Below are 22487 nucleotides of genomic sequence, written 5' to 3'. Positions count from 1 at the left end.
AGTAAAACTGCTCCTCAGAGCACGGGCTGTGGAGTCCAGCCTGTGGATTCAAATTATTCCTCTGCTCCTTCCTTTTATATAACCTTGAGGCTCTCTCAGGCTCAGTTTCCCCATCTGTGAAGCGGGAATCAAAACTTTACATACTTCACAGGGTTGCTGGGACTATTAAATAAGATAATGCATGTAATGATGCAAATGACAATACCTAGCATTTCTTAAGTGCTTACTCTAGTGAAAGCACTGCTCTAGGCCTTTCATCTGCAGTATCTCCTTTACGCCTCACTGTGACCCTAACAGGTAAGTAGTGGTATTACTACGCCCATTTGATAGATGAGGAAACTAAGGTACAGAGAGAGAAGCATCCTTGCCCAAGATCAACCCCTGGTAAGCAGCTGAGCGCAGAAATGAATCTATTAATGTGAGTTATTGGTACATTTTATGATGTTCCATAAGAAACAGCCTGGGTTTTACAAGCTCTGCCCTAGGAACCTCCAAGCAGGGGCTACTCAGAGCTCCTGCCACGGTCTCCCCCACCTGCACCTGCAGCCCGCTCCACCTGTGCATCCCGCTTCAAAGCTGGACGCAAGGACCACACCGCATCTTTCCCCATGAAACGCTAGAGGTCACTGCCAGGCTCCACGGCCACAAGGAAGGGACCACCAGTGGCAGAGAGGGATGCAATATAATGGCTTCCACGAGGAGGAAGTCTCCAGCCTGACAGCTGGCAGGAGAGGTCCTCATGTCAGGTCCCCATGAACTACACAGAAACAAGCCATCCGTCAGATGACCAAATTGGCATATGGCACAGCAAAGTAGCTAAAAGCACACCTCTCGGAGCCAGACTGCCTGGGTCTAAAGCCCAGCCCCACATTTTCCTAGCTATGTGACCTCAGCAATGACTCAACCTCTGTTTTCCTCATCTGTACAATGGGCACGAAAATAGTACCTGCTGCATGGGGCTGCTGGGAGGATTAATGAGCCGTCAAGGGCTTAGAACAATGCTTGATTTACGGTCACCCATATGTGTAACCTATTCTTATCGATCCACTCATTCCATTTCTAAGAACTCATTCAGAGGAAATGACGCAAAAGATGCCCAAAGCCTGAAGTGTGAAGTTCATTTAGCGTTAACTAGAAGAGCAAGGACTAGAAATGACCCAAATGGCCGTTAAGGGGACATAGCTAAGCTGGCACAGCCACCTAGAATACTCTGCAGCATTAAAAATATTTTTTTCTGGTTGAAATTCCAGTCCATGTATTCCATCTAAATTACTCGGCCTACCAGGTTCAACAAAAATGGTCATTAAGAAAAGGAGAGATGGAGAAACGCACGTGTGACCCAGCGGCAAGTGAACAGAGCAGAATAAAAATGGCGGGCACAGGTGGTGGAGACTGTCAAATATGTCTCCATGCAGGTAAAGACCAGAAGGGATGGACCATCCAAAAATGCAGATGGCCACCACGTTAGGATGGCAAGACTAGCACTGACCATTTTCCTTGTTTTCAAAGTAGTTTTTTTATTTTTACATCACTTTTCAATCATAACAGCAATGATTGTATTTTGAGGCACTCGCCAGAGCCTGGTGGCTTGCAATCAAATTCAGCATGCAATTGTGTTTTATTGGCTCACTTAGTATAGGAAGATTTCTCTCCACAACTTGGGTAAGTTGCCAGGATTTAAAAATTGGGAGATTTCACGTAAAGCATCCAGATGATTGGCTTTTCTTAAGAAATCAGAAGACCCAGCCTGCTCTCTGGAAAGGCAACAATTGACAGCTAATGGGGAGGGGCTGCTGTGGAGATGGCGTGCCTGTTCCTCCGTTTACCACAGTCTCCACCCTCCCCTGACATCGCGCTGCCATGAGGCTTGTCATTCTCATTACCAAAGGATTCGTCATCTAGTAAGAGCTTTTGCTATTAATAATGCTAAGTCCCCTAAAACACCTCCCAACAGCTCCATTCGCCCACAACTTTTCAAGATTTCATTTCTTGCGCGAAGGGATCTGCACTGGCCAAGGACTGTAACCTTAAAAACGAAAAAAAAAGAAACTCATCTCTGAATTTCTACAGAGCCCACCAGCAGGGCCCCTCCCTAAGTGAGAATTGTACACTAATTGGGGGCAAGACACCCCCGCAAACAGAAAATTCGCCATCCTTCTTCCTCCACAGGCTCAAACGAAATTTGTGATGAAACCAGAGCCAGGAAGAGCTGGAGGCAAAGAGCAAAATTCGTGTCTACCTGCATGAAATTACCCAACCGCCGGGGTGGGAATACGAGATAGCGTTCGCACTGCAAGGAGGTCAGTGAACCAAACGGAATTTATAAACACCACCGGCTCAGTCAGCGAGCGAGAAACATTTGAAAGACTTTTAATTAGAAGCTGTTTGGCCCAAAGGTGGTTCATCAAACCTCAAATTTTAGCAAGGCACGCTTGCTTTGGGATGGAATTCTATTAACCTTTTCCCTGAAACCAGACGTGGTTTTGTCAATCACCATTTCTTCTCCAAACAAAAAAAGAGAGAGAAAATTTTTGGCCAAGTTTTCCAAAATGTTTCCTTGTCCTGTTATAACTGGGGGCTGGACTCTACGTCAATCTAGTGACTACGAAATAGCCTGACTCGGAGGGTCGGTACTGTACCATGGAAGGATTGATTTCGCTGGGATCCACATACATTCTGCTGACGTCATAGAGGGAGTTTATATCTCTTTCCTGAAAAAGAACAAAGAAAAATAAATAGAACCATCCACGCTCCCGGGACAGCACTTACATATAAGAAGGGCTCCAGGCATCCTTGTGGTTTCCTACCGGAGCTATAAAGAAGTTCCCCAAAACTTGGAAACCTTACCCTAAAATGAGAGAGGCCCCTATCCTGGTCTACTATGTTCCAGGCACTGTGCTCCTTTGCGAAAACACAAAGTCTGAGACCCAGTGGTGTGCTGGAGCCAGCTCACTGCTCACACGAGCCCATTGTATATCTCCTCCTGACGTCATGTTCAATGACGGCACGTCGGTAGCTTGGAACTGGCCCCCATGGAACTATTCACGCCAGGGAAACTGGCAGATGCCACAAACTGGGGCTCCTTTCTGCAGAGAGCTGGTAAACATTTACCAGCACACACTGAAGACCCGTCCTGCCCGCCTCTGCCTCTCTCCCTGGGCTCCTGGCCCACTGGTCAGCTTTCGGTCCCTCAGTCACCCCAGGGCGTGTACCTCGGCTGCTCCCCAACCTAGAACCTGCTTCCTTCACAGCTCCCCAGGGCCAATTCACTCCGTCGTCTTCTCTGACCTCCCCCACCGCAATCTAACGTAGCGCCCACCCCTTATGGCCCCATCCCCTTGGATCGTCTCCACCGTAGTTCACACTGTCGAAGGCATCTTATTTCTGCGACTGTGTGTTATCCAGCTCCCCTCCCCTGAACCTAAATTTCCCAAGGGCACACTCCCAGTATCTACAACAGCTCTTGGCACATGGTTGGTGCACAGTAAATCTCTTTCCAACACGCTAATGAAAATATCTGATGGGAACTGAGACATAGTAATCAGATCAGGTCTCTTGTCTGCTCAGAACCCTCCAATGGCTCAGAATAAAAGCGAGGCTCTCACAATGGCCTACACCAAGCAGCCCCCTGTTAATCCCCATCCTTATTTAGTTCTACCCTGACCCTGGCTCACTCAATTCCAGCCACACCGGCCGCTTCTCTTGCCTCCAGGCATGCCCTCACCTCAGGACCTTTGCACTTGCTGTTGTTTCTTCTTCCACCTGGCTGCATGGCTCACTCCTTCACCTCCCCTAGTGTCTGCTCAAATGGCTCCTTCCCAGTGATGTCTTCCCAGACCTCCCCTTGAGAACAGCAACCCCTTCCCCATCACTCTGCATTCACTTATCCACCTGCCCAGTTTTGTTTCTCTCTATAGCACTTATCACCATCTGACACATGCCCTGTATATTTTTTATTCATCTCATTTATTGCCTGTCTCCTCCACATTAGACTACAAGCAGCACGAGGCCAGGGTCTTTGTCCACCACGTCCAATTTTGTATCCCCAGGACATAGAGCAGCACCAGACACATGGTAAATGCCCCAGAAAGGTTTGCTGAATGAAGGAACAGATGCATTCTAACCTCAGACAAGCTATTCCACCAAATCACGAGCGAGTCAACCACCCACCATATTGTAGCGCTCCAGCAGCTCGGGAGTCACGGGGTAGCGCAGCCTCATCTTTCGGTAGAGCGCATGCTTCTCATAGTAACTGACGAGCTCCACGAGGCTCTCGAAGTAGGCGGAGGTCCCTAGCACAAAGTGCCGGCCGTCCTTGTTGATGCGACAGTGCTTCACTTTGCCCCTGGCCCTGGAGGGGGAGGACCACACGGGGTTGACAGGCTGAGATCGTGGCAGCCAGACAACTGCTATACAAACGCCACCAATTAGAAACAACCTAGCTATCCAGCCTTGGGGGACCAGATGAATAAACAGGGCACAGCCTTCCTATGGAATGCAATGACGTCAATCTTTGCAAAAGGGATACAGAAGAACACGTACCTCAGAAGAGAAATACTGCTGAGCAACTCAACAGCCAGCCCCTCTTGCCCTTCTCCTCTCCTCCCCAATTACATGACTTGACTTGGGGAACATCCTAGTGTCCAGACCAAGGTTGGCAAACTACAGCCCACAGGCCCAATCCGGCCCACCACTTATTTTTATAAATAAAGTTTTATTGAAACAGCCACGCTCATCCATTTACGTATTGCCTGCGGCTGTTTTCACTCCACAACAGCAGAGCTGAGTAGTTGCCACAGAGACCATCCGGCTGGCCTGCAAGGCCTCAAATATTTATAGAAAACATTTGCCAATCTCTACTCTAGAACTCTGGGCCTTGATCCTGAAATCCTTAAATCTTATCTTCAATGGTCCAACTAGTGAAACAACAGAATTTTTTTTCCAAAAAGGAAACAAAGTCTTTTATCTCTTCACCCACTTGAAGCGAGGCAGAAAAAATCCAAAACAGAACGGACTCCTCCGTCTTACTAGCTTTTATCAGCAAGAACAGAAACATTTGGGAAAATAAGTTTTGACCCTAACTTTACAGCCAAGAGCATCTTTTTACAACTGTCTAAAAGCATAGTTACAATGGGGGAACCACGCATCTTTTAAAACTTTTGCCCCTGAGAGACATTTTTTTATTGTTTTAAAAAAAACACATCCTGTCAAGCCATTTCTTCAAAAAGTCCTGTTAAAAAAAAAAAAAGCTAGAAGACTTCTGCTTCCGTGGCTTCTCTGCAGTATATTTTATTAAATTAAATATTTATTGAAAAAAGGAAAAAAGAAAAGAAATACTGCTCAGTAGAAAAACAAGTTGCAGAATGAAACTAGAGTATGATTCCATTTGTATTTTGATGAAATGAAATGGAATACCCACCCACAAAATGGATATTTTCCATAGGTGTATATATATATGTCTATAAAATTATTTTTTAAGTCTAGGTGGAGACATCAGTTAGAAATTGTGTTTTCCACCAGGACAAGATCTGAGATGAGAAGGACCACAGGGGGCTTTAGCCTGTACTGCAGTGTCTTAATTTTTTATAAGAAGAAAATATTTATGTAATTAAAAATTAATTTCTAAACTTTTTACAAAAGCTCCCCAGGGCAGGGAGGTTCTGGGGTGTGGAGGTTAAGAGTGTGGGTCCGGTGCTGGCTCCATCCTCCGGCAACCTCTCTGAGCCTCAGTTTCCTCATCCCCACCTTGGGGATTCACAGCTCCTGGGGAATGTCAGGACCGCCGTCCGTCAGTAACCCCGGGTAAGCCGTCTGCGATGTGTCCGGCACCCAGAGGGTACTCAATAAACAAATGGTTGGGAGAATATAACCAAAATCAAGACAAAACAAGCTTCCCTGGGAGACAGAAGAATCAAAAGCAGAGAGGAGAACAGGCTGGAGTCTGAGCTGCGCTTTCCAGCCTCCCGGGGCGTGTCGCTACCAGTCAGTGGATGCCACAGCCTGTCTTAGCCCCTCGTCCCACCGAGGGACGCCTCCCACCAATCACACCAGCAACAACTTCATCTCTGTGCGTGGACTTGAAAGCAGACGCCTCGCCCCTCCTGTGGAAACCTGTCCAGAAGTTCAGTGCCCATTCCCAGAGCCTAGGACAGCGCCTGGCACCGGGGAGATCCGCCACAAGTATATGTGGGGGGACAAATGCCTCCAGACCCGTGCACTCCCTCTGCCTGGAATGCACCCCCCACCCCATTTCCTGGAACTCCTAGTCACCCTCTGTCACCCCGCCTGACCAGTCTCTCTGTGGCACTTATCGCACAATATTACAGCAATTTGTTCATGCACCTGATTCTCCCGCCAGAGGCAACCCTTCTCAGCGAGGGACAGCGATGCCCACCCCACACCCTGACCAGAGTGGATTTGAGAAAGTATGTGTGTCCAGGGCAGGCGGAGGCCATCTGTGACTGTGGCAGTGACTGAGGGTCCCCAGCAGGCATGCAGTGCGGGGAGGCCAGGGAAGTTCACAGCCCAGCATGATGGAAACAGCCTTCCCCTCCCCTCCTCTGAGACACACGTGCTGGACTAAGGATGGCAGACACCATCCTCTTCGCTGACTCGTGCAGCCAGCATTTACTGACCACCTGCTGTTTCCCAGCCATGCTAGGTAAGAGGGAACCGGCCAAGAGGAAGAAGTGCTTCTGAGTAATATGACGACTCTCATTCCACCAGACCGCTGGCCTCGTGAGAGCAGGGACCAAGCTGTTTTTATCACACCGGTATTTCTGGAGCCCAGCACAGGGCCTGGCACACAGCAGGTGCTCACTGAACATCTTCTGATTCCTAAAGAATAGAACCTCCAGCTCTCAGGGGTGCCTACCTCGTGGGGGGGACAGACGCACAAGCAGATCGGTGGGTGTATGTAAATCGAGCATCAGTCTGGGGACCCCCCATCTTCATCCACGTGGTTCCAGTGAAGTGACCCCAACCCCATCGCCAGCTTGAAGGTGCCCACTCAGAATCATGTTACCCGGCTCAAGCAGGGGCCAGTGGGAGTGCCTCACAGGACTCGTCCTTTCTGCTGGACACTGTCCTGGCACCCCAGGGTAAAGCCACCTGAGAACAAAGCCAATGGAGAGTAACACCAAGACACACAGAGCTGGTCTCCTGAGGATCTTCAGGTGAGGCTGGATCCAGGCGTGTTGGAAGCCTGTTTCATCTCCTGGCTTGTAGCCAATAAATCCCCACCGTTTTGTGTGTGTGTCTCAGCCACTGAGTTTGGTGTCTGTCACTTGCATCCAAAAGCATCCTGACTGAGTGACAGATCCCCAACACCCAGTCCAGCACCTGGCACAGCAGGTGTTCACTTTACTGCTAGGAGCTTTGGGGGGAAAAGCAAACAGCAAAGGCCCAATGCCAAGAAGCCCAGGGCCTCCCTGTTGGCAGCACAAAAGAGCCACACTGGCTAGAGCCAGCACACAGTAGGTCCTCAGTCAATGGCAGCAATGCTGCCCATCACCACCAGCTGGAAGAAGCAGCTCAGGGATAACTCGGGGGGGGAGGCGGAGGGCAAATACAAATGCTCGGTGGGCAGCCTGGCAGGGTAACCAAGAGGAATGGGCCAGGGGCATGGGAACAGAAGGAACAGGAGCAGATGGGCACGCCAGGGCCCCTGCACAGATGGCAACCACCGTCACCACTCGGGAACATAGGCCCAGAGCTTCCACCTCCACCCATTTTTCATAAGAAACAGACTGAATTTTCAAATGAAATTTCTCAGTTTTTAACATCACCATGCAGACTGAGCAAAACACATCCACAGGCCTGAGCTGGCTACGTGCCTCTGGCTCCAGACCTCACAGGGAAGAGCACAGGCCTTGGAGGTGGACAGGCTCAAGTCTGAAATTCTGACTCAGCCCAGGACTAGGTTGTGTGGCTCTAGAGAGATCACTTAACCTCTCTGGACCTCCATTTCTTTACTTGTAATAGGTGGATCTACTCCTCATGGGCTCTAATGAAGGATTGGATCAGATGAGGCCACAAAGGCAGCCCAGTGCCTGGGACACAGTTAGGAACGAAATATATGGTAGCCAGCATTCTATTACCATCCCCAAGAAAACCCAGGGAAACCCTGGAGCAGGGGAGATGGAAGGACAGTAAGAATTGGGTCTGAACCCCCACCAACATCGTCACTGGGGAAATTGGAGAAATCAGGTGTCTCGGGGCCAAATTAAAGTGGGGAACCACAGTCCTAGAGATGGCTGGGCTCTATGGCCTTCCCACTGGCAGTGCTGGGAGGTGCGGACTGGAGGAAACTAGGTTTATATCATCACCCATCTGGGCTGCCAGGACTGCCGGGGTCCGAACGCCAGCTCCACCACTCACTGGCTGCATGCTGCAGAGCGCGCGTGCAGGGGGCTCCAGTCCGTGCACTTACCTGAAGGTGATGGCGTAGGAGTCCGTGCCTTCCCGCTTCCGGATCAGGAAGGCCCCGTCCCGGGGAACCCTCATCAGCATGTCCTCTGCTTCTCCGCGGCTCAGCCCGTCGTAGTACCACCTGCAGCACAGGGCCAGGAAGCAGCCAAGTGAGGGGCTACCACGGAGGAGGAAACAATGGGCCCTGAGGATGCCTGACACGCGGCCCCAGAAACCTCGATGGGACCTACACATGGGGCTCCCCTCCAAAATCACCTCTGAAGATGGCAAGTTTTTAAGAGCCCACCAAGACGCAGCTTGGGTGAAAGAGTCACGGAGTGGGTCTGTTTGGAGCACAAGAGAATAAATGGACTTATCTTTAGCCCCGCCACGGGACCGGGTCTGAAGGGCCAGCATCAGAGGGCGGCCCAGTCACTGCTGATGTCCCAGAAAATCAGAGCAGAGAACACAGAAACATAGAGTTGTAGAGGGGTTCTTTGGTTCCTTTTAAAGATGTGGAATAGCAAATTTTAAAAGGCAATCCACATGAATATAGACAAGAAAAGTCAAAAGTAAAGCTGCCCTTAAGTTGTATGGCTTCCTCAAAATGGCATTTTAGTAGCCTTCGGCTTAAAAATTGTTTCTTTATTTCCAGAATTGGTGATCCCTTTGCAAGACATAACTGGTAATCCCTTCACTGGATAAAACAAATGAAGGGGAGGGGCCGGCCCAGCGGCATAGTGGTTAAGTCCGCTGTTCTGCTTTGGCGGCCCCGGGTTCACAGGTTTGGATCCTGGGCCCGGACCTACACACTGCTTATCAGGCCATGCTGTAGCAGCGTCCCACAGAGAAGAACTAGAATGACCTGCAACTGTGATATACAACTACGTACTGGGGCTTTGGGGAGAAAAGAAAAAATGAAGGGGAAACCTTACTTTTTCCTTGTTCGCTTTCAGAACAAACAGGAACGAGCTTTGACAAACAGAAAGACATCACCAGGCCAAAACTAACCTCTAAAAATCAAAGCCCAAGAGCTGAGGACCAGGAAGATAAAGAAGGAGAAAGGGAGGGAGAGGAGAAGGGAGAGAGAGAGAAAATGGGGCCAGAGTACCAGGGAGTAGATATTTGGACGCTGGCCGCCCTGGGGATGGTAAGAGACCGCGGGAATCTGGGCCCCAGCACACCCGCAAGGCGGGCTTTTCTGATTCGTAAACACGATCCCCACGGGTGTCTGAACCCACGGGGATGCCCCTGAGATCTGCCTCCCGGGAGCACGGGCGCACGTACGGCTTTGCCTCGTGGGGGTTGGGGTTGGGCACGGGGTCGGTGAGCCGAAGCTCGAACTCGGCGCAGCGCAGGTGCGTCTCGCGGTAATGCTGGATGAGGGCGTAGATGCTGGTAAACATGAGGTTGTCAGTCAGGTAGTACTTCATGGTCCCGCCCTCCATGGTGGAGCGGATCCGGCAGTGCTGGACGCGGCCCGACCGCCTGCGGGGAGAGGGACCGCATCAGTGCCCAGGCCGGGGGGCCCTTCCCGCACCCCAGGCCTCAGAGAGCACAGGCCAGGGCCAGAGCTGCAGCCAGGGCCCCAGGGAGTGGACACTAGTGTGGCCACACAGGCCTCCCTCTGCTCTTAGAGCAGCCCCGGGGCTTTAGCACGGGCTGGTCCTTTGGCCTGGATTCCAGAACATTCTACCTACTTCCTCCATCCACTGCCCCCTTTGACCTACATAACTCCTACTCTGGACCAGACGGCTTGGGTTTAAATCCTGACTCTACTACTTTTGAGCCAAGTGATCTTGAACAAGTGACCTGTCCTCCCTGAGCCTCTCTATTACTATCCTAGTGGTCAAACAAGGATAACAATAATAGCATCCACCCCACAGAGTGAGATCATGCACAAAATGTGCCCAGGATGCTGCCTGGCACACAGTAAGCATCTTAGAGGGTTAGCTATCACTGTCATCTGATGTTGCTATTATCACCATTTCTATCCTTCAGGTCTCCTCTTAAAGCCGCTTCCTTCAGGGAGTCCTCCCTGATCGCCCCTCCACCAAAGCATCACGTCAGACCCTCTCTGACAGACTTTCCTCACACCCTGCATTTCCCTCACTGCATTTCTCACAACTACCATTACGTCATTTGCATGATTCCTTTCTCATCGTCCATTTTCCCCACCAGACTATCTCCATCAGGACAGGGACGCTGTCTGTCTGGTCACTGCTAAATCACTGTGCCTAGCACACAGCAAGCACTCAATAAATATCTTTTAATGAACGAAGGCACAGATGAGTGAGTGAGTGAGTGAGCGAGGGAGAAAGCTCAAGACACGACAGCTGCATAAGGCCACCTCCAGAAACTCTATTTTAGAGGCGAGGAAAAAGAGATTCTAGAAGGTTAAGTGAATTGCCCAGGGTCATACCACGTGTTCCAGGGCCCGGATTAGGAAGAGGTGAGTGAGGCCACATAGTCTTAATTGCAGGCTCAGATGCTATCTTTACATAAATGTTGGTATTTTGTTCATCCCAGATTTCTTTTTTGCATTACTTTTGATTTTTTTTAAAATGATGCATTGAAATATCACTAATCTTGATTAGTGAGTTTTTTGGGTCTCAGCCACCTCACCCGAGTCCTGCCCCACACAGCTCAGTAAATCAAGTCTGGCGTTCCGGTCCAGGCCAGCCAGAGGCCAGCCTGAGATCACATTGCGTGCCACATGGCCTCCTGTCCGGCCAGCTCGAGGGGAAGGGGGCATTACCAGAAGGACAGGGTGTAGTCATTGGGGAAGGTCTCGCTCTCTCGCACCAAGAAGGTCCCATCCTTGCCCCCGGTCTCGGCACAGTATTCCTGTAGCAGCTTCTCGGCACTTGTCCTCTTCTCCACCTTCTTGTGGAACCACTTCTCCCCAAAATGCAGCTCTGTCGGGGGCATATCCTGGGCCACAAAGAGAAGAAGAGTTTCTGAAAACCTGCACCAAACCCCCAACATCACCAGACCTCTGCACATGCCGACCTGGGGGACTGGACAACAGACAGAGGCTGGCCTTAGTCTGCCCTCACCCCAAGAGGTCTGGAAGACAGCTTCCACTCCCTACCCTGCTTGCCATCTGCTCCTGACAGGCACCCTCTGTGGTGGCCTCCTGGAGTCCTGAGATATGGGGCAAGGCATCCCCAGTACACCCCTCAGCTCTATTGCCCAGGAAGTCTGAGAGCCAAGTGCCCTGGCAGGTGCACTCAAGAAACAGTACCAAGGATGGCCAGCAGCCCAAGGGGAGAGGGCAGGAAAGCCAGGAACCAGGCCAGGGAACGGGGCTAGACAGAGCATCCAAATGTCTGCATCCTCCGGAGGGAACGCAAGCCAATCAGGCCCTTCAGAGAGCAGGAAGACCCTTGAACCTCATTGGTTAAGCACCTGGGTCAGCCAGCCAATCAGAGAGGAGCCAAGCAGGCCTTGGTACCCAAAGATACAGCTCCTTGGGCTGAGAGGATGTCTAGGCCTGCTGGCCACAGGAGGAGAGGAAGAAGTGTCCACCTACCTGGGGCGGCTCCTCTTCCCCGGTCTGTTCAATGTCGTCGCTAAAGGACAGCTTGGCATCAGCGATGGCACAGTAGTGCCGAGTCCATTTCTAGAAGGCAGAATGAGCATTAGGTCTCCCCAAAGTTTTTGCCCCATCACTCTGGGGCCCAAGGCCCCTGCCTGGCATCACCCCAGCATTCCCTGGGGACTCGCCTTTCCCACTTTCGTAGACACTTCTGGTGGTTTCACAGAATTCAATCCCCTTCGAGATGCTTCCTTTAAAACATCTATTTATTTGGGAATTCTTTCGGCATTTTCAGGACTTTTTTATTCAGTGTGTCTAAGGATAGCTATGACTTAACATCAAATTTCCATTTCACATGTATTTAACTTGAAGCCTTTTATGAACGATGGGACTGTTTTTGTGTCCTCATCACTACCTTTTCCTATTTCATCCACTTTTTAAGACTTTCAGGATTTCTCAGCCAGTTTGTCTAGAGACTCTTTCTGCAACATTTCATTGTGACTTAATTCTTTATTTAAATTTTACCCATTTTTAACGTTTATTTCTAGCACATAAGAACAGACATGGGAAAATATACTCAAATGGATTCGCAAGTTAGGTTAAGGGACATGAGAAGTACTGTTAGTTCAAAATGTCACCTCTCATCAAAAAATGATGTTTCCTGGGGCTGGCCCCGTGGCACAGTGGTTAAGTGCACACATTCTGCTTTGGTGGCCTGGGGTTCGCCGGTTCAGATCCCGGGTGCAGACATGGCACCGCTTGTCAAGCCATGCTGTGGCAGGCGTCCCACATATAAAGTGGAGGAAGATGGGCACGGATGTTAGCTCAGGGCCAGTCTTCCTCAGCAAAAAGAAGAGGATCGGCAGCGGATGTTAGCTCAGAGTTAGTCTTCCTCAAAAAAAATTTTAAAAAATAAAAACAAATTAAAAAAAAAATGATGTTTCCAGTGGAACTATCCGAGATTGGAGGACACCAAGGAGTTAGGACAGCTAACTGCATTGCTGAATCCTGGACTGAATCTTGGACCAGAAAAAGGATATTAGTGGACAAACAAGTGAACCTGGAATAAGGTCCATAAATTAATTCGTGGTAGTGTATTGTACCAGTGTTCATCTCCCGGTTATGATAATTAAACTCTGATTAGGTAGGATGTTAATATTTGGGGGAGCGTCTATGAGAACTCTCTGTACTAGCATGTGTGTGTGTAAATATAGAGTATATTACATTGAATAAATAACTATTACAAAATAAAACATTAATAATGCAAAAGAAAAATAATGATTCATTATCATCATAAATTCACTCAGCACAAAATGGGATTAAGACAGGAATATCCTGTGAGCTCTCCAGCAGCCTCGGATGCACTCAAGGCTCTGAGAAGGGCTGCGAGCAGACCCACCTGGTCGATGGAATCCCACATGTACAGTTCACCCTGTTGCTTGTGTTCATCCTTCTTGTCCTCCATGTTGACATCCACGTCACCTCGGGGGCCCAGCTTCTTATGCTGAGGGAAGAAACACACATAGCCTGTCTCTCTCAAGACACACATTTAGGATCTTTGGGCCAATAAGCATCCATCCATCAGCAGCTTCCCACCTCAGGGCCTTTGCACTGTCTGTTCTCTCTGCCTGGCTTCTCTCTCACTACAGTCAGCTTGGTGCTTGGTGTCACCTCCTCCAAGGAGCTTTCCTTAACTGATCTAAAATAGCCCACACTCCCCTTCCTGTCTTTGTCACTGCCTGGCCCCTGGTAGTCATTTTTCATACTCTTGGCCCTATGTGTATCTATGTATCTATCTGTTTATTGTCTTCTGTCTGTCTTCCCTGCTGGAATATAAGCCCCACAAGAGCAGGGACTTTCTGCTGTTCCCTGTTGAATCTCCTGTGACAGCTCAGCAGATAGTAAGCACTTGATAAATATTTAGTGAACAGTGACACCACCCGCAGGTCCCCGCATTCTCCAGAAGGATCCCAGCCAGGCCAGGGGGCAGGGGCTGCACAGGGCAGCGGAAAGCACACTGGGATGAAAATTTAGAAGCCCTGGGAGCAAACAGCACTGCTGCTACTTGATCAGCTGTGTGACCCTGGGCAGGTGGCCGCACTTCTCTGAGCCTCACATTTCTCATCTGCGGGACTAAGACAACGACTACGACAGCGTTCGCCTGTGGGTGCGGACCGCCCATCGAGGCAAGCATCTGTAAGTCTCGGATTGTGGTGACCTGGATTCAGAGTCAGGCTTGGCTTCAGGGCCTCGCCCCTCCCTAGCTGTGTGACCTTGGCTGCATGACCATCTGTGCCAGTCTCAGTCATTTCCCTGTAAAATGGGAGTAATGACAGCCTCGGCCGGGTCCCATAAGCCCATGGGCATGTAAGATTCCTGTAAACAGTGAAGCACGACATCAGTGTTCCATTTTGAACGGCCTCGAATTACTTTTTTGTCAGGAACTAAGCGTGTAACGTCGGCTGAGTCCACCTCCAGACCTCAGTGTCCACACCTGTAAAGTGGGCTAGGGGCCAGGGATGACCGTCTGGCAGGGTTGTGATGAGACTGAACATTTATGACCACGCCTGGCCCAGGGTGTGGCCCACGGTGACTGTGTCACAAATGCTATTTCTACCCGCTTCTCCCTGAAACAGAAGGGGGAGCCACAAAGTACCCCTGGTGGGCAATGGGTGCCCTGAAAGGGGCCTTCACCACTTCACACCCCCAAACAAGAGCCGGAAAATCCCTGGGGACACGCAGAGAGCTGTCCTAATGGAAACAGCGGGAAGGCACAGATGAGCTGGGAGCAGAGAAATGCAATGAGGTCCCCTGAAGACTCAGTGACCCAACGCCTGGGAAGCCACGGACCCTCCCCAGCCAAAGTCCCCTCGCCATTCGTCCTGCCTTCGCCATGCTGGCAGCTTCCCTTGGCGTCTCAGTGAAAATTACCCCAAATCCCACAAATGTGCTAATGCTTTACCCGGAGGGCACCAACACCCCCTCCTCTGAATGGGCCCCCGGCCAAAGCCCCCTCACACCGTCTGGTGCTTCTCTGTTGACGGGGCTGTCTCCCCACCAGACAGTGAGCTCCTTGGCACACAGGGCTGCTCCCAGTGCATCTTGGTGGCCCAGTGACAATCTAGGGAACGTGCCACGTGTTCACACCACCTCACCTTTATGGATGTTATTCCCGCTACCTGAAGGCCATTCCTCCTCTCTGCTTAGTAAACACCTGTCTTCCACAGGAGCCGGCTAGCTGTCGATGAAATCCATCCCACTCCTTCCAACAGCTAGAGGCCTCCTAGTCACTCCCTTCTGTGGCCATGTGGCTACGTTCTCACGCACGACCAGGACAGGCCGGGACGTGCACATCTGACACCCCACCTGCTTACAGAAATCACTCGCCCGGACACTCTCACCTTCTCTTTCCTCTGAGCCGGAGCCCAGACAGCCCACAACCCAGCGTCCACCACACAGCCCAGGACGGGGCCCTCGGGCAGAGCCCTCACCATCTCTGTGCCACGGGTCTCCTTGGAAGTCTGGGGAAGGCTGCAGACCCCTTTCTCAGAATAACGTTTATAATGCATAATATTATAAGAGAAATTTGAAATTTTTTATATTGAAATACAACTATTCAGATATTAAATAAAAAATATTTGCAATATGCTAATAGACGTGCTCCTTTAACATCTTACATAAAATCTAGAGGCAGATCTAATCACCACCGCAATTTCAAAGTAGTGCCGAGTGCAGCATTATTTTGAGGTTCTGCAATGGTAAACGTCATATGAAAATATCCACGATTTCGGTGGGTGACAAAGCCCCAAGGCGCTTGTTACCAATATTCACACTGGAAGGAAACGTTAAGTTTTACTTACAGGTTAATAAAAATGAGGCAACATTTTTTTCCCGAAGTCCACACGCCACCACCCCCCGACTTCTACGTGTGGATTCTTTGGGGGTCTGCGGAACCCCATCTGAAAACCCCTTCCCCGGGAGACTGCCGAACAAGACAGGAGGATCCTGGGTCCCTGGAATAAGCTTTCGGCCAGAGCTCAAAGCATCGAGAACTTTCTCCCTCAGATGAGGAAGACGTCAACTCTTTCATTCTTCAGGCCACTGTGTGTCTTCTCTCTCCATCCTAATACGAACACCCAAATGTCGCCCTCCCTGTGGCACCCCTGGCACTCTCAGACACTCCTCTCTCCCCGCAGCACTTGGGACCCACCTCCATCACCCATCAGTGCACGCAGCCTTTCTGGGCAACTGTCCACCTCCAGTCCATCTCCCACACTAGCCTGGGAGCTCCCGAGGGCAGGCACCAAGTCTGGGTCCCTGAGCACCCCAACACCTTGCACAGGCCTGACTCAGAGAGGGGCGTGGTGAAGGTCTTCCCAGAGAAAGCGTGAGAAACAAAGAGCCGGTACTTAGACATAGCCCCTGCTAGGGGACAGGTGCGATTCTAAGCACTTTGCACACGTTTTTGCGTGTTAGGCTCATAGCAAATGCACTGGGTTCTACTATTAATGCTCCGAGACCAGCAAGGACCCAGAGGCACCAAGAGGTTAAATGACCTTGTCTGGGCTTACACTGTCCGTAGGGAAAGCGGGTTTGAGGCCGGGACGCCGGGACATGGAGAGGGCACCCTGAGCCACTGGCCCTCCTCAATGATTGACAGCATCCTGAGGCACCCACCTTGATGATGATCTTCTCCCGCAGCTGACTGGGCGAGGGCAGCTGGTCAGCACTGGCCTCCGTGGGCTTCATCAGCAGCTGGTCGCCAAACACCTCCTTGAAGACCCTGGCCATGTGGCGCTGCTGCTCCACGCCACAGTGCTCCTCGATGGACAGGATCACAGGGAAGCTGCGGGCGGCAGGGGCCGGTCGGCTCAGCAAGGGGCGCAGGACTCCCTCTGTGCCTGCCCACCAGAGGGGCCCCTCTGCTGAGATGGCTCAGAAAGGGCCGGGGGGCAGAGGTCACCGAACAGCCACAGGGTTTCCCAGCCCCAGCCGCCTCTAGAACCAGGGAGTGACTTGTGCTCTTGGCATGTAGGGGGCGCCAACACTCGGCTGAGGTCTCGTTGGCAGTGACCTTGGCCAAGATGGAGCCCAGGCTGGTAGTGAGGCTGAGGGTTGTAGGGTACGTGGCCGTGTGTCTGTGTGTGTGTGTAGAATGTATGTGTGTAGGGGGTGTGAAGGGTGTGCGTGTGTGTAGGGGGTGTGTGTGAAGGGTTTGTGTGTGTGTGAAGGGTGTGTGCGTGTGTAGGGTGTATGTGTGAAGTGTTTGTGTGTGTGTGTAGGGGGTGTGTGTTTGTAGGGGGTGTGAAGGGTGTGTGTGTGTGTAGGGGGTGTGAAGGGTGTGTGTGTGTGTAGGGGGTGTGAAGGGTGTGTGCATAGGGGGTGTGAAGGGTGTGTGTGTGTAGGGTGTATGTGTGAAGGGTTTGTGTGTGTGTGTAGGGGGTGTGTGTGTGTAGGGTGCATTTGTGAAGGGTTTGTGTGTGTGTGTAGGGGGTGTGAAGGGTGTGTGTGTGTAGGGTGTATGTGTGAAGGGTTTGTGTGTGTGTGTAGGGGGTGTGTGTGTGTAGGGTGTATGTGTGAAGGGTTTGTGTGTGTGTGTAGGGGGTGTGTGTGTGTAGGGTGTATGTGTGAAGGGTTTGTGTGTGTGTGTAGGGGGTGTGTGTGTGTAGGGTGTATGTGTGAAGGGTTTGTGTGTGTGTGAAGGGTGTGTGTGTGTAGGGTGTATGTGTGAAGGATTTGTGTGTGTGTAGGGGGTGTGTGTGTGTAGGGTGTATGTGTGAAGGGTCTGTGTGTGTGTGTAGGGGGTGTGTGTGTGTAGGGTGTATTTGTGAAGGGTTTGTGTGTGTGTGTAGGGGGTGTGAAGGGTGTGTGTGTGTAGGGTGTGTGTGTGTAGGGTGTATGTGTGAAGGGTTTGTGTGTGTGTGTAGGGGGTGTGTGTGTGTAGGGTGTATGTGTGAAGGGTGTGTGTAGGGGGTGTGAAGGGTGTGTGCGTGTGTAGGGTGTATGTGTGAAGGGTTTGTGTGTGTGTCTAGGGGGTGTGAAGGGTGTGTGTGTGTGTAGGGGGTGTGAAGGGTGTGTGTGTGTGTAGGGGGTGTGAAGGGTGTGTGAAGGGTGTGTGTGTGTGTAGGGGGTGTGAAGGGTGTGTGTGTGTGTAGGGGGTGTGAAGGGTGTGTGCATAGGGGGTGTGAAGGGTGTGTGTGTGTGTAGGGTGTATGTGTGAAGTGTTTGTGTGTGTGTGTGTGTAGGGGGTGTGAAGGGTGTGTGTGTGTAGGGTGTATGTGTGAAGGGTTTGTGTGTGTGTGTAGGGGGTGTGAAGGGTGTGTGTGTGTAGGGGGTGTGTGTGTGTAGGGTGTATGTGTGAAGGGTGTGTGTAGGGGGTGTGAAGGGTGTGTGCGTGTGTAGGGTGTATGTGTGAAGTGTTTGTGTGTGTGTGTGTGTAGGGGGTGTGAAGGGTGTGTGTGTGTAGGGTGTATGTGTGAAGGGTTTGTGTGTGTGTGTAGGGGGTGTGTGTGTGTAGGGGGTGTGTGTGAAGGGTGTGTCTAGGGGGTGTGAAGGGTGTGTGTGTGTGTAGGGGGTGTGAAGGGTGTGTGTGTGTAGGGTGTATGTGTGAAGGGTTTGTGTGTGTGTAGGGGGTGTGTGTGTGTAGGGTGTATGTGTGAAGGGTGTGTGTAGGGGGTGTGAAGGGTGTGTGCGTGTGTAGGGTGTATGTGTGAAGGGTTTGTGTGTGTGTCTAGGGTGTGAAGGGTGTGTGTGTAGGAGGTGTGAAGGGGGGTGTGTGTGTGTCTGTGTAGGCGGTGTGTGTCTGTCCATGCAACCTTAGCTGCCTTCCCCTTAAAGGCAAACCACCAGGAAATCAGCCCACCGACCTCGAGGTGACAAAGGCGTGGTCTTTGATGGCCTGCACGACATCATCAAACTTGATCTTGGTGGTCCGTGTCCAGCCGTGGTAGATGATGGGCTTCCCATCGGGCCCGTCCCAGCAGTCCACTAGGGGAGTAACACGTGGCCTCAACACCTCCGTCCTCTCCGCCTCCCAGGTCCACGGAGGGCAGACATGCTGTGCCCACAGCCGCGAGATCAGCCCCGACCCCGCGGCCAGCTCAGTTACCAGGACATGGGGGCCAATAATTACCCTCAGGGCCACCAACCTGTGTACATGCATCACCTGTGTGGTTACAGGACGATTTTGGTTGTCAATTAGAGGCCCCTTTGTAATGCAACACAATTGTCCAAAAGAAGCTCGTGTATGTTTCTTTTTTAAAAAGATATTTATAATGTGTTTTATTTTCTGACTTCACTTGTCTAAACCTTGGCTTGCTTTTTATGCTGGTGGAAATAATACACAGCAGTAAGAAATTTATCTTTAAAGGTTCACGGTAAAATATTCAAACAGAACTAGATTATATAGAAGGTAAGTGTCCCCTATATTTTCAACCCCCAGAGGTAAGAGGAGCCAACAGTTTCAAACTTAATTTTCCACATTTGCTTTTTCCTGAGGGGGAAAAATATATATAAAGTAGGCACCAGTCTGTAGGAATAACTGCCATTGAAGTTTGATACCGTGATGAATGTTTTTGATAAAATTGGAGCCTAAATCAGTGGTTTGTGCCTTTTCTCAGCCAAATACACCTCCAGGCCTTTGGCGGTCAAGTCAGGCCGGGAGGGGGAGAAATGAGGAGAAGAGAGGAAGCAGCTGGTTCCTGGCACGTCCAGGGGCCTGGAATCTCCTGTACTGGGGTGTCTGTGACAGGGTGGCTCCCAGGTGGGCCAACTGCTAAAACAGAGGGCGTTTGCCTTCCTCTAAAAACAGCCCAAACGGAAGCTGGGGAGAAAAGCAGCATAATAAAGCCATCTTTGCTACTAGCCTCCCAGCCCTTCTGTTGTATCAGGGTACTTTCTAGATGCCCAAAACCACAGCCCAAGGGTTTACGGCTCCAACCTGGCACCAGGCTTGACATCACTCCTTGTCCGGGGCACAATTTTCTTCTGGGGAAAGGTCCTTGGCGGGTGATGGCCACATCCCTCACCCCAGATGCTACGGGCACCTGGGTTCTCCCTCGGCCTGTACCGCCCATCCCCACTATGCAGGCCTTTAAAACTAAAAAAGCATCAAGCAACGACATGGCTAGCCTCGATGTGCCATAGTGTTCTGTCTGCCAGCAAAAGCACTCACACTCAATGCAGCGACAGCCCATCCGCAGACAGCGGATGTACGCTTCCGTGGACGACTCGCTCCGCAGCTGGTCACCTGTGAGGTACCTGAAGGAAAGGAGGTGGGCAGCCGTGTGGCAGCAGGCCTGCACCTCAGGGCATCCTTGGGGAACTTCTCAGTCCAAGCCCCCAAAGTCCTGAGTCCTTCCTGTCTAGAAAGACCCACGGTTAGGATCTGGGGCAGACACACGCTGTCGTGTGGCCACGCCAGTCATGAGCCTTAGACTCAGGCCACATCGCAGGATTTGAACAATAACCACCTTGGCCATCCAAGCATAGGGAAGAGACCATGCGGTCTTTCAAGAACTGGGTCAAAGGGTGTCAGGAGTAACATAACAGTGGATGATAAATTAACAACCCCTCCACGGCTGCCCACGAGGCTCTGGGGCAGAGCCTCCAGCAGAGATGGGCCACCATTTTGATATCAGGCTCCAGGCAGGCACTGAACAGGTGTTCAAAGACTAAGGGTGGAATTTACTATGCTAGGAACTATGTCTGCCAGAAGTGACAATGAAATACTTTTTATGCACTCTCCTCCTCACCGTGACTCCTCTTTTCTAAGAGTTGAATTTCCTTAACTATCCTGGTTTGGTAGAATTCACCATTCTAAGACACAAACTCTTAAACCAAAGGACATGGTGGGGAAGAGGGAACCATGAGATCAATTTGCCCCTGAAAAAGACTTCATCTTCCAGAAAGCCTGGAGCTGAACTGAAGCGCCTTCCCCTGACTTCTGCCTGGAACGACACTTTGGGACGTACCAATCGACAGCTCTCTGGGTGCCCAGGGTCCAAGGTCTTCACCCTCTCCCTTTAGAAGGATGCTAATATTGACACTTGAGTGTACCATCCACTTCTCTCTTCCAGTCTATTCTCTTTTGCGCAATCAGGGTAATCTTCCAAAGATGTCAATTTGAGCATGTTGCTCTCTGGCTTAAAGCCCATCAGTGGCTCCCACTACCCTCGCTGTCACTTAAAAGATTCCACTCAAGCAGACTCTGCCGGCCTCCTCTCCTGCCACTCACCCTCCTGGAGTCCACAGTCTAGTCTTAGCCTCCTTTCAGTTCCTCCTACCCCTGGGCCTTTGCATATGCTGGTCCTCTGTCTAAAACTCTCCTCCTGGCCTCACCACTGATTCTCCTCTCATCCACTCTTATTTTTCACTAAGATTCAAAGGAGGTCTCTTCTCCTCCAAGCACATGAGGACAGTGCTGTTCATCCTGCCCTGTTCACTGCTGTATCCCTGGTACCCAGCAAGCAGGGCAGACACTCAGTAAACATCAGTTCCATGACTAATTCCATTGCTTTGCTGTGGCTACTATGCAATGCCAAACCATGAAAACCAGCTCTGCGGATTTGCTTCTCAGGGCCGCAGAAAAAGTGTTATTACTGCAATGCCAAACGGGAAAGAGAAGTACACTTCCTCACCCCTTCCAGAAGCTTTTGTATATTCTCATCTCAACAGCGGGGCCCTGCACTCCACCCACGTCCCACACTCTTTGCCAGAGCAGCGCAATGGAACGCCCGCCATATTGCCCTTCATCTGCCGGACCCATCCCAGGCTCGTGGCCAAACTCACGTGTTGTGCGATGAGGAGATCCAGTAATGTGACAAGGGGTTGTTCATGTCCTGCATGTCCACCACGTCATACTTCTCATCCCAGATGCTGTTCTCCCGTGAAAACAGGTACGTGAGGAACTAGGAGAGTCACAAACACACAGATGGGGTCAGCACGATGGGGACAAGGATGGGTGGTGCCGGGTTCTTCCTGGCTATGTCAACCCGGGGGACTGGTAGCTCTCATACGTCAACTCAGCAGGTGGTCTCCAGGCCTCAGTTACCCAAGTTTTCAGTGCAGAAGCTCAGGCTGTAATAGGCTGTATCGATGCACGTTTCATTGACCTATACAACATTTTCCTTTTTAATGTGTATCCTAAAATATTTGACTCTACAAGACCATATGCTTCCCATATATAAGTTTTAAGGCATGATAATACCATGAACATTTGTGAACCCACCACCCAACTTGAGAAACAAAACATTAACAGTATCATAACATCTAAAAGGCAGGAAATGTCATATTCCAATTCCTGATCCCTTTGAAAAAAATAAAGAAAATTAGGAGATCGAGTGACACTGGGGTAACATTCTGCTTCCTGGGAAGAATGTTAGATGGGACAGGAGCTCCCCATTTCTCCCTCCGTCTCACCTCCCCTGATGCCTCACGCAGAGCCAAACACAACCATTTCGGGGGCGCACAGGCTGCCCATAAACCTCTGAATTTGTGGCACTTATAATGCGCTCCCCGGCAGCAGACGCCCTCTATT

At 50.9% G+C, this 22487-nt stretch overlaps 1 protein-coding gene across 1 annotated transcript in view; it reads right to left on the bottom strand.

Annotated features, from left to right (window-relative positions):
- PLCG2 (phospholipase C gamma 2) overlaps positions 1-22487 on the bottom strand; it is a 155479-nt gene that overhangs the window by 36469 nt on the left and 96523 nt on the right. The window contains exons 11-21 of the mRNA XM_070500217.1: positions 21740-21858; positions 20124-20209; positions 18817-18937; positions 16628-16796; positions 13350-13454; positions 11945-12034; positions 11168-11343; positions 9697-9897; positions 8432-8551; positions 4171-4351; positions 2640-2711 (exon numbers count right to left, since the gene is read on the bottom strand). Coding sequence (XP_070356318.1) covers positions 2640-2711; positions 4171-4351; positions 8432-8551; positions 9697-9897; positions 11168-11343; positions 11945-12034; positions 13350-13454; positions 16628-16796; positions 18817-18937; positions 20124-20209; positions 21740-21858 — 1440 coding nt within the window. The remainder of the gene's footprint in view (positions 1-2639; positions 2712-4170; positions 4352-8431; positions 8552-9696; positions 9898-11167; positions 11344-11944; positions 12035-13349; positions 13455-16627; positions 16797-18816; positions 18938-20123; positions 20210-21739; positions 21859-22487) is intronic.

The sequence above is a fragment of the Equus asinus genome, chromosome 28 (genome assembly GCF_041296235.1).
Source record: "Equus asinus isolate D_3611 breed Donkey chromosome 28, EquAss-T2T_v2, whole genome shotgun sequence".
In the NCBI taxonomy this organism is placed as follows: Eukaryota; Metazoa; Chordata; class Mammalia; order Perissodactyla; family Equidae; genus Equus; species Equus asinus.
This window is presented reverse-complemented; position numbering and strand designations above follow the sequence as displayed.